Below are 16,887 nucleotides of genomic sequence, written 5' to 3'. Positions count from 1 at the left end.
AAATTTAAGTGAAATGTGCATTTGCAATTCATTTATAGTTGTGGAACATATCTCGAAATACAGTATATTGAATGACAAGTCGATTATTATTGAGCATTATGAAGCAAAATGCAGCATTACAAAGTGTGGTGTTGCCCTTGTAGTGCCTACTTTGTAACGTGTGTCCTCTTTAACTTTTTATGTTCCAGTAACTCTTGCATGATATTTTAATTACGCAAAACTAGCCCAATACCTCCCTTTGCCAAAGTTGCACATTGTAGTGACTTCACCAATATGTACAGCTGTATTAATTATGGCACGTTGAGGTCAAAAGAAGCATCAACTATGCAGGACGTCCTGTCCACGTGTGAACAGGACGTCCACAGCAGAAGTCGCGTCCACATGTGGACACTGCACTCTAAGAGAATATAAGAAAATAAAGGCGAATGCATTAGTGATCTATCAAGCAGCCTTTATGATAGCGATGAGGGTTTTCTGCATGCTGTGTGCCAGGAGTGTAGCCCAGGCTGGAATTTAGTAATCTCAAGTGTCATGACTATTGTAATTATAATTTCTTTGTATTTTCCTATTCACTCCTCCCTTCGGTCTGTGATTTGCAAGGCTACTACTTTAACGGTGGGGGCACTTGGAAGACTGAGACATCTCTGCTGTAAAAGTCAGTTGCTAGTAACGCTTGCCCATGTTTTTTTGTTTTTTGTTTTTTTTTTGCTACAGCTGTGTGAGCTTCAGACATCTTTGCACGAGATCCTGAGCCCAGCCAATTCGCTGGCGAGCATGCTACTGGCGGCACGCCCCTCTCTGCACACGTCGTGGAGCCTCATACTTGGGGCAGACGTGGAGCGATACGACGGCAAAACTGGTGCCGTCTGGGACATAACGCCGGAGCACGTGTTCGAAACCAAGAAGTTCTTCCCCAGCTTGCAGCGCATGGAGGTGACACTTCCCATGATTTTCTTTCTTAAGGTCTCGTTACGTTATTTAGATGCTTGAGCATCAACTTCACAGTAGTGTAACATGATTTAGACTCCAACCAAAAGTTTGAAGAAGCCCGTCGACCCCTAAAGGCTTGGAAGTTGTCACGAGAGCGGAACAACAACTGATCAACGCCCGCCTTCATGAAATTAATGCCTCTCTACGGAAAAAAGAATTGGACCTTTTCTTCGCTAAGCGTCAACTTGAGCACCGCATCCCTGAGTTGATGTCTGAGGTCAAAGCGTTCGCGGGCTCCGTTGCGGCATCAACGGCAAAAAAGCACCGAACCACTCAGGATAGGAAACTCTTCTACCTGTTCCACCAGAGTTCCACCCAAAGCGTCCAAAATTCCTGGTTTGTCACCAATCTTTCATCTCGTCCACTCACTTATCGGGAAACTTCTGTCCTGGCAAAGGGACATGTCTATAACATGTCAACGACGCCCCGTCTACGGAAACTTGTCGCAGCTGTAGAGAAAGCCGTCCAAAGCATGAGGCCGGGCGCCAGAGAAGAAATTAGGCTTAACTCAATTGGGATCTTTTCAAAATTACAGTGTTAAACAGACACAGCTGAACAAGCTACTCGCTCGCGGACATTTTCAAGCATTACCTGGATCTCAGAACAGTTTACCTGCTACTAATCTGCCGTAACGGATCTGCACCGAGTTTTTATGGACTACCGAAAATTCACAAGCCTAACGTCCCCCTCCGACCGATTGTAGACTACTTCTTTACTTCCTCCCCATGCCGAGCCCTTTCAAATTTTCTACACCGAATCTTCGCCCCACTAACCCGGAAGACACCAACTCATGTCCGTGACTCCAGCCACTTCGTGCAGCTAGCGTCAGATGTGAGCATCGACCATGACGAGAGCATGGTCTTATTCGACGTCGTCATTGTTCACCAACGTGCCAGTTTCCTTAGCTGTCTCCGCTGCCCACTCTGCACTTGAGGAGGACGCGAGCCGTAGTGAAAGGACTTCTTTGGCGGTTGACAAGCTCTGCCGTCTACTAGAGTTCTGCCTGTCCAGTACGTACTTCTCCTACAAAGAAACTATTTTCAGGGGAACCGCTGTGGGAGCTTCCATCTACGTCACGATGGCAAACCTGATCATGGAGTACATAGACGAGAAAGCACCCAGCTCCTCGCCGTGACCTAGGCTTTTTCTGCGTTATATGGACGATTGCTTTTGCGACATTAGGACGTCTAAAGTTGAAAACTTCAGGCTACCCCTAAATTCCGTGCACCCAGCCATACAATTGACGAACGAGTGTGAAAGCGACCACTGCCTGCCCTTTCTCAACGTCCAGGTGGCAAGAAAGCGCAACGGCTTGGAGTTCTCCGTTCATAGGAAGCCAACGCACACTGGCCGCTACTTTCAATTTGATTCTTCTCACCCCGCCTGCCACAAGGCCTCAGTTGTGACCAGGCTACTCGAGAGAGCTAGGAACTTATGCTCCAATGACACAGAGCGAAAGAAAGAAGAGGCCCGCGTAATTGCGGACCTCAGGAAAAACGGATACCCAAAAAACTTCATTCGAGCCGCCAACCGCCACCCATAGCAACAGAGGATACAAAAACCCCAATCAACCTTAATGGGCAGCCCCCCGAAACGCGTATCGGTTTCATACGTTCAGGGAACCAGCGAGATGTTTGTGCGGATCTTCAAGAAGGAAGGGGTTCGTATTGCGCACGTGCCTTCGTGTACACTGGGCCGCCTCCTCCTCTGGAATGGCCAACAATAGACAGGACCCCCGTTATCATTTTTCGAAATTCCGTGCGCCGTGTGCCCCTCTTAGTATATCGGAGAGACAAAAAACCGGAACGACTGAAGCAACACGCCAACTATGTGCGGAAGTTCTACAGAGAGCGCAGCGCAGTCGCCGAACATGCCAAGACGTTGGATCACCATATAAATTTCGAAGCGACGGCCATCCTTGAAAGCCAGCCGAGCTGGAGGGGAAGGTTTGGTACTCGAGTTGTGGCACATACAGAGGACAGCCCGTAACATCAACCGCTCTCTCGGAACCCTTGCCCCAGTGTATACACACGGACTGTGCTCCACGGCAAAACAAGAGAGAAAGGGGGGGGGGGTCATTATCCACCCCGCAAGTGCTTTGAAGACACCGCTGCTACGTAGCCTCTGCAGTCACCCCTGAAAAAGGAACCAAGTCTGTTTTGAAACGTCGGGTTTTCTGCAAAACTTTTGGTTGGAGTCTAAATCATCTCCCAGTTTCATACCCAACCAGACAGACTTCTGTCGTATGTTTACATTCTAGTGTAGCAGTGTTTATATTTGAACTTGTTTGTTCACCTGTTCGATATTCACATCATTTATGCTAAGTTACAACTTCAAGAAAAAAAAATGGCAGCATATCCACGGAGTGAATGATGGAGAGTGGGGCGAAGAATTCGTCCGTCCATTCGTTCTTGTTTCCGTCCGTCCATGCGTCCGTCAGTGTGACCGTCTATGCGTCCATCAGCCCGTCCGTGCATGCGTCTGTTCGTGCGTCCGTCCCTGCGTTCGTCCATGCAGCCGCCCCTGCGTCCGTTCATGCGTCCATCCATGCATCTGTCTATGTGTCCTTTCGTCCATCTATTCAACACTCTAAGTACCACCATCTCGCATCTTTTCATCATACATTCCCCATATAGAAGCACCGCCATCCAGCGGACATTGCAAGGAATAAACGAGAGGTGGCACACGCACACTTTCTTAGGGCTTGCGCTTCGGGTCCACTTCCCACCTTTAACCACCTCGAGTTCATTCATGGTATATACAAGTTCATTGTATTCATGGCACTACGGCTCAACGCTCGCTAAACCTTTCTAAAGCTAAGGAAGTTACACCCAGCGAGTATAACGTAGCAACCCTTTCTTGTCAGATAGTGCTCAATGTACATGCCAATGGCTGCTAATGGTGATCGCAGCCTGCGCGTTAACTAAAAGCCGAATACGCCTGTCTCTCATTCCCCATTAGCAGCCATTGACATGTACATTGAGCACTATTTTTTATTGTTCAACAACGCACAGAAGAAGTCTCTCACTGGCACTACCTTGGAGGTCAAAATGTTATACATGTTACATACTACGGGGGACGAACGGGTGCCGCTATAAGGAGCTTCGCCCCTAAAATGTCAGCTTCGTCCACAGCCATTACAATACCTCCACAGCACGATTGCTGCTTCTTACAGCGCTTACTGATTTTCGTGATGTCAAGCGCTCCTTGAGTGTTACAGATTCTTGAATTTGCCATACAGAAACTCATTGGTAGTGATTGTTGTAAGTAAAAAGCTTGACTGTGCTTGTAAATTACATCACAGATTCTGACATCGCTGCTTAGGCAAACATAAGGCTTTAGGTAGTAAAAACAAACCTTTAACTCTTAATATGCATAGTAGTTAAATTAACCAAGAAAATGTACTGATGGTTGAAGCAGAAACCAGCCAACACAACTGTCTTTCACTGGTGAAGCGCAGTCACCCTGCAGTTGTATGGGCAGAGCTTTCATTTTTCTTCAAGTTGTTACTGACTGTAAAAAGCACGATGTGATGCCAGCATGCAGTGCTCTTCCCACTTCTCTGTCTGTGCAAATTTTGTTGTACTTTGAACCAAAGGTAACGTCTTTCACCTGTTGTCACCAAAAAAGCTCTCGGCAATACTGCCATTAGTTGTGCACAAGGACAATACTGGTTCGTTCTTAAAAGTAGCCCTTGTGGTTAGAGTTAGTGAAATGTGACTTTAAAGTTAGGTGTGCAAATTATAAGGCAAACGAAAGAAAGAAAAACACTGAAGGTGCTCGATCTGACAGTAAACGCTTTGCAGTTCCTGGTCGAAGCCCTGCCTGCACTTCGATACGTGGTTACCGACAGCTATGACCTCCGGGTATTCTTTCAGAACCATATGCCATACGTGACGCTCGACTGGACCCAGTGCACGACATGCGCCGCCGAGTTCCCACGCATACACGATCTTTGCGAGCCTCTCCTAAAGTACACGCACTGACTGATCCATCCCACAGGAACTGGAACTACACAACAGAGAACGCCGAAACGACACAACATCGATGTCGTACGCGTACGAGTAGGCTGGGGCACGTCATGCGTGCGTGACCTTGCTTATGCATGTTGTTCTTGGTGTGTATGTGTCATGTGATTCTCCAGCCCCGATACCGAAGAAAACAGGGAAGGAATAAGGCTCACGATGGCTACATGGGACGAGAGGCAAGGAATTTAAGTTTGCATCTTCGCATCATGCTTCTGTGGCTCGTAGCGAAGCAATTTGAAAAATCACCATGGTAGAATGTTTTTCATTGGGCATGCAAGAACTTATAGTGTATAACTACCACCTATTATGTCATCTAGAGAGAGACACTTAAAAAATAAATTACAAACAAAACAAAAGCCGCATGCACATCACATTTTTTACCTGAAGGCGCTGCAGAAGATGGGTTACAGTGTCAAAGAAAACACACCTTCATTGTTGTTGTTGTTGTTGTTGCCCCTTCGCACTGGCACATACCCACTATGGGGGATTGGCCATGAAATCTAGAAGTATCCTTTTAATATACACCTTCATTGACACAACACACTTCATTTTCTTTATAAGCCATTTCATTCTGTCACGACATTTTAAAATTTTAATTACCATTGAGCGAAGAGGACTGTTTAGGTACATTCGCTTTCGAATGTGAGTTTAGCATGAAATCCTTGACATATAAGTTTTAAGTGCAGTCTAATTAGACGCGATGATAGTAATTCCCATTCAACTTAATTTTTTATATTGCTTATAGTTTCTTATATTGCTTAATTTTTAATGCTTTTATAATAATAATATATATTTGAGTAATGGCATAGGACAGACCTTGAAGTGCTGTTCTGTAGTTTTTCATGTTTGTCACTTAAGGACATATAATAAGGGATCTCATAGAGAACAAGCATATTCAAGCTTATGGTGAATTCATGCTAAATACACCATTGATTGTAAACATGCCAGCGCCTGTCTCAGGCTTCGCTGTATAAAGTGTAACAATTTGGCGAACTTCGCCCCCATTTAATCAAGAGCATTCTATGAGTGGTCCTCCATGGTTTTTCATTTGTTCTCCAGCTACCCGCGGCTGCCCAGAAAAACCTGCTCTTCCTTTATCACCGCAACACCCAGGTTTTTAGGGGGTTCTTCAGTTCCTTCAGGGCACATGACAGCTTTTTGAAGAAGGTGGTCGCCACGTCCTCGGCCATAGACCTCACTTTTATTTTCTCACCACATCCTTAATTCTCTCTCCTCCTTCCCCTGTAGACACCGAGACGATCTTCCACCTAGGGATGCTGAAATAGCGTCTTTTGCACTCCTCATGCTCCTCCTCCAATCCTTCGCAGCATGTCAGCTTTGTCTTTGTTGAACCTTATAGTGTTTAGAAATATCAATGTTGCCTTTTTTACATGAATAACAGCTTCACACCATGCTCGAAAACAAAACTTGGGCTTGAATAGCGCTCATATACGCGCTCATTTGGAGAATAGGCATTTATAGGCACTTATAAGCATTTATGCACAAACATCCAAAATAGGCATTTATAGGCCCTTATAAGCATTTATGCACAAATATCCAAAAAAGGCATTTATAGGTACTATGAAAACACCATAAAAGCCCATCTGAACCTATAATTCAGGCTCATATATAAAAATGGCACGATGGGAACGCAAGGAACAAAACAGGCATTTGCCTATAAATCCGGTCTCTCCTGCGAGGTTCTGACCATGGTAGACTCGGAACTGGTAGCAGGATGCAGTGTAAAATTCAGCGCTGCATTGCACACTACGAAATGGCGGGACGTGTGCTTAGATGTAGGTTGCGATATGTCTAAAGCTTTCAGATTCAGCTTTATTGAGCATTTTATTTACAAAATAGCGGAAAGAAAATGCAAGGATAGGAGCAAAAAGCTGCTATGTTAGCAGCTTGACGAGGCTCCTACCCCTTGTACACCGCATCAGAGAACCACAAAACACAAATACGAAAACAATTGGACATCGATTTTCAAACTTCAGGAAATAAATAATACCAATTAGCACATTACATCAGAGTTTCAGGTTTACCTAGAAATCGGCAGGGCACATACACACACAAAAAAATGAAACAGCACTCTGGCAATCATCAAAACAATGCGTGTTGCTCAACGACTTAAAACACAGTATGAATTATAAAAAACTATGTACAACTTCTAAGTATACAAAAAAATACGAGTTCGGAAGAAATACAATAGAAAACACTGATAAATGAAATGTTGCATGTTCTACTGGAAAAGAAAAAAAAAGAACATTTACATAAGCAACAACGTAGAAAACCATGATCCTCCCTCCATGTTGCGCTCCAGTCACCCATATAGCCGCTTAAAACCGACTTGGCTTGAAGTGTAATAATAGGTAGCGGTAGAAAGGTTTAGCTTAAAGATCTTCTTCGACGGTTCAAGTTGTGCAGTTTCTCACTAGCTTGCTAGAAACACTATGGTGGTTACAGCTGTATAGTAACAGTATGCCGTGTTTGTTTTTTTCTCCGTGGTGGGTGTTGGTTGTGACCATGAGCTGTTTGCAATAGCGAGAACCGCCTCTGCCCGAGGGAACGTAGTCGCGTTGCATAAGAGAGTGGTATAGAAAGTGATTCAAGTGCAAGTTGCTGCCGCTTTTGGTAGTTACTGTGAAGTCGCAGTGTTTAAACACTGATGGGCGAATAGAACTTCACCGCTGTTCTCAGTAGATAACACCAAATATCTCTGTTTGCCGCCAAATCTGTAAGCAATAATAACGAGCCGTACGAGCGCGAATTAAAGGCGATATTTGTGAATACCTGTTTCATGCACAACTGTAGTATTGCGGCGTACGTGGACGTGTGCTGTTTGTGTTGCTGAGGGTCGATCGGTATCGGTTGGACTGTCATTTGGGTGAATTACTTTGAAGCTTCCTTTTGCGTAATTGTGCGAGGTAGATACGGTATGTGCAAGGTGGAGGCGACGGGATATTATCAGGCGTCCACCCGACGCCATCGTCCTATGTTGTCGCCGATGATGGCAATCGGTCTTCTAAGCAGTGTCTGTTTAGGTAGGTGTATACAAATAAAAAAAGAAAAGGAAAATTCATTGCTGGGAGCATTGTCTAGCTTAAATGTCCGACCCCTTAACGTATTTTCTAAAATTGGTCAACATTGCTGCAACGCAGGCGTGTTATGCGGCGAAGTGCATGCAGTGTAGTGAGGTAATGCACAACACGTGCGTGTGTGCAAAATGGAAATTAAGTACGTTCATTAGTCCTTGAGTGTGCCTTAATTATACATGCACCATCTTCTGTCTCATTAATGGTGATACAGTGGATAGCATCGCCGTGGCTTCAGCCTTTGCAACGATTCCATGTGAATTTACCCTGGAAAATTATCTTGCGACAAGCAGTTTGCAAAAAAATGAACTTCTAGTTTATTGCAAAATCGATTCGAGATTGTGGCATGGCATCTCTCGAAAAGAGCTTAATGTCTAAGCCGACTCTAATGGTACTCCACATTGCTTGCCAATGCATATATGCTCCAAATAGAAAATGATTATTAAGCAAATATGCACTCGAGCTAAGTATGTGTGATGACCATCCATGTTACATAAATATTATTTCAAAAGTAGGAATTCGTGGTTTGCTTTATGAAGTTCTTTCCAGTAATCAAAAGAAATACCCACTGAAGAATGGTTAAAAATTAAACGTGCAGTTTGTAAATGAAACAATAAGCTGACCTTTGCAAAAAAAAAAAATTGATTTCTGAGAAGCCCGCTCTGCCAGAACTAAGAACAAGAGGGTTTCAGCAAACTCATGGCAACCCAAGATGATGGTACATGTTCAAGCATCTTACAGAGGCTGCTTGTGGGTTAGATGGGGTGGTAATTAGGCAAGTGGCTGTCATCAGGTGTCGAGATGCATTGCATTCCCAGTCATCAAAAGTCTTAAAAAGATGGCTATAAAGTTGTCAAGCTCGAACTTTATTGACAGGATGGGCACTTAATAAAGCCAGTGCTTATTAAAGCCTCTATTTAATTAAGTTAACCCTAAGGCTAGTAGATATCTTAAATGAGCTGGTCACTTTTCGTAACATATCTCATAGGTGAATAATTACTGGGTTCGCAGCAAGCCATGAATGAGGTAGGATTTTATGAATTGAGGAATAAGAAGCAATGAAGTTATCAAAATACTTTGTTTATAATGCATAGAGAGTAATGCCAAATGAGGCTTCCAGGAGGGTGAATTCCATTATGAAGCTGACACTTTTGGTGCCATCATTGCAGTTTATATTCACTGGTTTTATGCACTGTGTATGTAGTATCACTGATGACAACCCAGTTTTTTCAAGCTGAACTTCCTGAATTAAAAAAAAAAGATAACATCAATTGAGCTACATGCTTTTTTATTGTTCAATAAGGCACACCACAAAGGCCATTTGGGGCTCATTAGCGGACTGCATAGGTGAGGTCTTTGTACAGGATATGTCATGGTAATCTTTCAGTCTCTAGCTTTGTTTTTGTAATACATGAAGCCTCTTTTCTTATAACAATTTTTATTGGGCAAACAAGCTCCAGCACCAGGTTTGGCCATTAGGTAAAGCAGACATAAGAGTGAGCTCAATCATAAGCCCTTCAGGTGTACCCACTCAAGGATCTGGTACCTATGGTGCAAAACCTCCAGCGCACCAGGAAGGGCACGAAAAAAGGGTGTAGGTCAAAATTTCAGTAGGGCATCTCCTGGCCATCATCTTTCCGTAGCCATGAACTTGTACTGCAAATGTTTTTCAGACTCCACTAACAGAGGAGAGACTAGGTACAAAAGTTGCTTGTTCATTCCAAGATGGCCTATCAGACATTTGCATAATCCCCTCACCGCAAGTCCTAACATTTACTTGAAAATATTTCCTTGCACAATGTCCTTTTCTCATCCCCATGCAGTTGTCTCAATAAAAGTATACCGCTTGTCACAGTCGATCTAGCTGGGGCCACGCAGGGATGGCTCCAGGCGTCGTGATGTGTACTCTACTGGAGCTATCAGACACACTGGAATTAAAACCTGGTGTGCACGCTTAGGAACAGTGACCACTTCAGCTCGCGTTACCTGCAATAGTTCTTACCTGTCGGACTCCTGTACAAGAATGTGGTGACCCTATAGAAGAGGCTTTAGTTCTAGCAAATGCTGCCACAGCAGTACGGAGGTGTGCACCCTACAGCAACACCACTGCAGAGCAAGCTGAAGTTCCTATTGAATATAATATTTCACTTCCAAAGCACTGCTAATATAAGTACTCTTGCATTCACTTATAGTGTCAGGCACGACATAACTTTTCCCAACTGTGATCTATTTTACTTATACTAATCTGCATAGTTCTTTTTCCACGTTGGTCGCAGTAGAGAGAGAAAAGTTTCTTTTTGGGAGCACCACCATTTCAAGTTCATAAGACTCCACTGAAGCACTCACAACATATGCAAATAGTGACATCCCGAATTTTAGCACTTTTTTCCCAACAGAGGTAAATTGGTTGTCATCTTCAGGCTGCGATTTTACAAGAGCTTTAGCATAATTCCTGTTGTTGCTTGTGTCAATGATGCCACATACATTGCAATAGTTTAACTTTGGTATATAACTTGGCAAGATGGTGCATAGCTTCGGTGAGGGAATGATTGAGACTCGCATAAGACAACAAACACATGACGTGTTAATTTGCATCTATCTGTTTTTGTCGCTTTGCCAACAAATATGTAAGAAATCGGACGCTTGCACAGTATGGCAATGTGCTATGTCACAGTCCTTTAACATCAAGCAGCATCACAAAACATTGTTCAAGAAACATTTCTACCTTTGGAAGTTCTAACAGATGTGTCAATAATACATACATCACTCTTTTCTCAACATGAAATGCTTTAGTACTGGCAAAAAGGCATGTTCTGGCAAAAAGGCATGTTCACATGCCTTTAGTCACAGCCCCAGCCTGCAATATGTATCTCATATTTATTTTCAACTGACATGCTCTGGCACTCGCGCAAAAATAATCCAGATTTTTTCGTCTACTCTGTACAGCCTGTAAGTTCACTTTTAACAACCTGTCTCCACACTCCAAGTGGTCATAGGCCGAATAGGGGTTAATATATCAATCAAATAGCTACACAAATATGCTTGTAGAAAATGAATATATATGAATATTACAATTACTTTGTAAAAAACTAGTCTAGAACAATTAGAACAGTTTCTATGAAGGCTTTGTTAAAACATTTTATCATCATGGCACACAAGCTTTTTGCAGAAAACTTGTAAAGCCAACACGAAAAGTTATATGCATCATGAAGATTCCTACACTGCAAATATTCTAAGGGTGTGCAAAAATATTGAATTATTTACCATACCAAATTAAATATTGTTGAAGTATGATCGTTTCTATCCCTGCTGGCAGATTATGAGCACAAAACATGAGAGCTTATGTAGTGCAGCTGGCTACTTCACTCCATAAATGTGATTTTACCAGCTATGCAATTATCGCTTATTTACTCTGTGTTAAGAGTTGTGTGGACTCTACGGGCCTTATTATTTCCTACAAATGCTGTATTTGTGCTTTTTAAATTTCTAGAAGTCCCATACCTTGAAAAGACTATCAACAATGTTTAATGTACTTGTTTATTTTGTTGCGATTCAGAGCTTACAACTGAGAGTGTGAGAGTGTCTAATCACGCAATTGAAACAGGGAAAAGCAATGAAACATCTTTAATCAAAGTTTGTTGCCGATGCAGTCTTAATATATGCTGCACATGTTGCGTACAGTGGCCAACAGCTGTTAAGTGTACCTGCACCGGGTTCTGCCATGGTGGAGTGCATGCGCCAAATTACTTGTGATGCTGTATGCATGCGCACCATGGTGAAATGCTAATTTTAGGATGTCGTGAAGAAAACACTTCTCAGTATCAACTCCTTTTACAATGCAATAGGCAAAGAAGGTGAGGATGTCTTTTATACACCTACTGTAATTTTAGGCCTCGTTTTATGCACATCAGCAAGCAACAACGGCAATTTAATGACTCCAAAACTCAATACTAAGGCTTCACCACCAAGCGGCACCACAGGGCAGCTGCTACGATTTTTAATCTCAAAGTGCATTTTATTCAATTCTGGGTATCCCAGCATACATAAAGATCCATATACACGTTCTGGCTTGTTAGTTGTCAGTCTCCTTAGTAAATATAAATGTAAAAATCAATACGTTTGTCAGTCTAACAATTACCTAGAGATATTGACATCATACAAGTGTATTTTGGCATAGACTAAAAAGTTGACATTCAATCAACCATACATTATTCTATTTAAACTTTCTTGCATACTGAGTGAACGAAAAATGATCGAGCTAGGTGTGAGTGGTTCATCATACACCACGCCACCACCCATCTTGACTCTCCCCATTTCGTTGGGCACATTTTGTTGTCAGACATGATGTTGGTTGCGGCAGTAGTGCTTTAGAACATTCCGCATTTGCAGTTTTTTCTTTTTTTTCTATTTTCTGTGTATGTGCAATAATTTTTTACCATATTTTTTGTCACCATTTTGTCAGTGCAGCCTCTGCATGAGACATATATTTTGCACCTTAAAAAAGCAGATGAATAAACATTTTTACTTTCTCTTTATGCCAATATAAAAGTGATTGCTATAGCAGTATGTGCAAACTACAGGCGGAACATGTAACATATCTCTGTGGCTCTATGTACATTGCACTTTTATTTCATCACAGATATGTGGTTTTTAACCTTACGTGTGAGGGCTACCTTTTTTTCAGAGCCCAATAGGTTGTAAAAATAGAACCATAGTGAAATTAAATACTCTTTTGTTTGGAACATTTAACATACCTTCAAGGTACTTTGCACAGTTGCCACTCCCACTGAGACGCTTATCACAGCATGGCATAAGCTACATTATGCCCATGGTAGCAAGCAGCGTGAAAGCCAACTGGCCTAGCTATCTACACTATTACTATGTCCCGCTGTGCAGATACTTTATCCTGCAGATAGCTACGCCACTTTAGGTACTTTAATATGCAGGTAGATTTACTATGCAGATCTGTAATATGAGATACTTTGCTATGCTGATAGGTCGAGAAAATGCATTGTGCCCTCGCCTATGTCAAGAGAATAGCAAAGTATCTGCTTGAGAGTTATTTCTTTTTACAGCACAGTAGAGCTTTTATAGATCTGTTATGCTAGAAGTTCGCCATGTGTTGGAGATAAAAAACTATCACCATCAACCAGCCGATGGTCCCTTTATCATCTTCTTCCTCTCCAGCTTCGCTCCCATAACAGGCATGCCAATTCATCCAGTGCAGCATGTCATAATTCTGATGAGCAGGAGAATGGGTAGAATAGACCTTTTCAAAAACGCCTCCCTGGGCGCCGCCATAGTCCTCTTTGGGCTGTGCAAATTGGCGTCTCCCCTCAAAAATACATTGACAAGGCTGTGCCCTTAGTGTTCGTACTCCCGCGCGCAGCCCATCATGGCGGTGTTTTTATCCCTCTGGGAAGAGGTGAGACAGAAAAAAAAGAAAGAAACAGACAGAAAGTAAGAAAAAAAGTGAAATTCTCGGCAAGAAAATTTTTTTGAGCTGGGACATTCAAATGCAAAGGTTACCACTCTGCTATTCAATAATGCTAGCAGACAACCTAGCCTTTTATAGTATAGCATATATTGTTGCGCACAATCTAAATGGTGTACGAATAACTGTTTATTGGGGCTAACTTGTGCTCGAAAAGTAAAGGAAAATGTAGCGGCGTTTCTAACAGGCGATCAGCAAAAGCGATGAATCTCCGAGGGTTTCACTTCTTTTTCATCAAAATCCCGTGCTGAGGAGGCGCGCGCCGTCACGGAATTTTCTTGTTTCATCTTAGGGACGCTGTTCTCTTAAGGGGCGCACAAACTAGCGCGTGTAGTTTGAATACTGCGTCTGCCTTGCGTCATTATCCCTCCTCAAAGAACGCATCGTCCCGATGCGTAAAAGCAGTATTGCTGAGATGGTCTGAATACGTGGTTTCCATTGGACAAATAGGTATTCCTCATGATTGGATGTGTATAGTTCGATGTTCATTGCCTGGCATAGTATGGCTTCATTCTGAATACATGCACGATTTCTGTGCTCCTTCGGCATGGTGATGAGCTCACTTGTCCTTCCGGTGACACCTCGTAGTTCAAGGAGCTGACGCGACGAAGGACTCGGTAAAGGCCGAAATAGCGGCGCATGAGCTTTTCGGAGAGGCCATGCGTCCGCACAGGAGTCCAAATCCAAACTCGGTCGCCTGGTGCGCAGTCGACTCCTCTCCGCCGAAGGTTGTAACGGTTTGCATCCACGCGTTGTTGTGGTTTTATGTGATGTTGCGCACACTGCCGTGCTTCTTCGGCTCGCTGAATGAATTCGCTGATGTCAGGCTTGTGCTCTGTATTGTCGCCTACAGGCAGCATTGCATCTAATGGTGTGGTAACTATTCGACCATAGACTAGCTGGAATGGCGTCACTTTAGTCGTCTCCTGCATAGCAATATTATTAGCAAAAGTGGCGTACGGCAGTATCTTGTCCCACGTACGGTGCTCCAAGTCGACGTAAATGGACAACATATTGGTTAGAGTTCTGTTGAGTCGCTCGGTCAGCCCATTCGTTGGGGGGTGGTAAGCCATTGTTTTCCTATGGCATGTGTGGGTAAGTTTAATAATGGACTGCGTCAGATTGGCTGTGAATGATGTTCCTCGATCCGTGGTAGCCACCTTTGGGGCACCATGCCGTAGTACAATGTTAGTGACGAAAAATTCAGCGACTTCTACAGCCGTGCCCCTTGTGAGAGAGGCTGTCTCGGCATACCGGGTTAAGTAGTCGGTCGCCACTACTATCCATCGGTTGCCCTTTGATGACGTAGGAAATGAACCAAGTAGATCCATTCCTACTTGTTAAAACAGAGATTCGGGTGGTTCGATTGGTTGGAGAAATCCTGCAGGTTTTAATGGAGGCGTTTTGCGTCTCTGGAAATCTCTACATGTCCTTACATAATGCTGTACAGCATCCAGTAACTTTGGCCAGTAGTACTTGGTGCGGATGCGAGCCAACGTTCTACTCACTCCGAGGTGTCCTGCTGCTGGGTCATCGTGGCAGGCTACCAGGATTTCGGGTCGCAAGGCCGAAGGAATGATGAGTAGGAATTTCTCACTGCTGTGCTCGAAGTTTCTCTTGTATAAAACATTGTTTCTCATCAGGTACGAGGACAATCCCTGGACGAAAACTCGAGGAATGCGCACGGGTTGCCCTTCCAGATGCTTGATCAGTTTAAGCAACTGCGTGTCAGATTGTTGATGTTCAGTCATGTCTGCTGTGCTGACGACTCCAAGAAACGGAAAGTCGTCTCCATCTTCCAATGGTGCAGATTCTATTTTTGTAACCTGAGGCTCCATCTAGGAAGTCGCCCAGAAGGGTCCTTAGGCCTGCGAGCCAGCACAGTGAGTGATGGTCGCTCACTGCTCGAAATGGTCTATCATATAAGTACGGTCGGAATTTCTGTATGGCCCATATTACCACCAGATATTCTTTTTCCGTCGCCGAATAATTTATTTCAGCTCTCGAAAAAGTGCGACTAGCATATGCGACCACTCTTTCCTCTCCATTTTGGAGCTGCACAAGGACGGCGCCTAGTCCCAAATTGCTTGCGTACGTGTAAATCTCTGTTTCGGCTTCCTCGTGGAAATGTGCCAGGACGGGGTGGTTTAGGAGTCGCTGTCGTAGGTCATTGAACGCATCTTCTTGCTCGTTTGTCCAGGTGAAATGCATGTCTTCTTTAGTCAGTCGGGTTATTGGTTCCGTAATTTTCGAAAAATCTTTGATGAATCTTCTGTAATAGGCACAAAGTCCTAAGAATCATCTCACAGCCCTTTTATCCGTCGGTCTAGGAAACTTTTCTACAGCTGCTGTCTTTTCGGGGTCAGGTCGAATGCCTTAAGAGCTAAACACATGACCGAGGAAAAGCAGTTCATGAAAACTAAAATGGCACTTTTGGGGTTTTATCGTCAGCCCTGCTGAACTAATCGCTTCGAGCACAGTCCGTAGTCGTTCCACATGCTGATCGAAGGTGGCCAAAAAGATCACGACGTCATCGATATAAACAAGGCAGGACTGCCATTTTAATCCGGACAGCACAGTATCCATCATCCGCTGAAATGTGGCGGGTGCGGAACAAAGGCCAAATGGGAGTACCTTGAACTCGTATAACCCTTCTGGGGTGTCGAAAGCAGTTTTCTCGCAATCTCGTTCGTCCACCTCTATCTGCCAGTATTCGCTCTTGAGGTCTAGAGAGGAGAAAAATTTCACGTCTCGTAGTCTGTCAAGGGTGTCATTGATCCTGGGAAGGGGATTGACATCCCGCTTTGTGACGACGTTCAATTTTCGGTAGTCAACGCAAAAGCGCAAGGTCTGGTCCTTTTTCTTCACCAGCACTACAGGTGAGGCCCATAGGCTGGCCGACGGTTGAATTACGTCGTCCCTGAGCATTTCTTCAACATGTCCTCTGATGACTTCTCTCTAGCTCTTTCGTGACACTCGACACGGGTGCTGGCAAATAGGTCTAACAGATTCATCGATTATGATGCGGTGTTTGGTGATGGATGTTCTTTGCACTTTCGATGACGTGGAAAAACACGAGGCGTATTCCCGTATAAGGCTCTCGATTTTTGTTTCTGGTTCGGTGATAGGGCTGCTTCAATGTGGATAGATGGGAGTATGGAATCTATACCGTCAGAGTGTAGTGGTGCAGTCTCGGAAGAATTCAAATCCATAATCAGAACGTAATCGTGCAAGTGACCAACAACAGTTCCCTTCGCAAGATGCTGCACCTCATTTCGGA

At 43.8% G+C, this 16,887-nt stretch overlaps 1 protein-coding gene across 4 annotated transcripts in view; it reads left to right on the top strand.

Annotated features, from left to right (window-relative positions):
• The window catches only part of LOC142775598 (uncharacterized), a 70,787-nt gene that overhangs the window by 38,146 nt on the left and 15,754 nt on the right, over positions 1 to 16,887 (top strand). For 2 of the 4 annotated variants that reach the window (XR_012886810.1, XR_012886811.1), the window contains exon 4: positions 715 to 933. Coding sequence is in view for 2 of the 4 variants with exons in the window: in XM_075877084.1 (XP_075733199.1) it covers positions 715 to 933; positions 4,797 to 4,976 (399 nt within the window). In the remaining 2 variants the exon portion in view is untranslated. Of the gene's footprint in view, positions 1 to 714; positions 934 to 4,796; positions 12,863 to 16,887 lie in introns of those variants that run through there. The other 2 variants (XM_075877085.1, XM_075877084.1) reach the window with 2 other exon arrangements.

Source organism: Rhipicephalus microplus, chromosome X (genome assembly GCF_043290135.1).
Source record: "Rhipicephalus microplus isolate Deutch F79 chromosome X, USDA_Rmic, whole genome shotgun sequence".
Classification (NCBI taxonomy): domain Eukaryota; kingdom Metazoa; phylum Arthropoda; class Arachnida; order Ixodida; family Ixodidae; genus Rhipicephalus; species Rhipicephalus microplus.
Note: the sequence above shows the minus strand (reverse complement) of the source record. Positions and strands in the feature narration are given on the sequence as shown.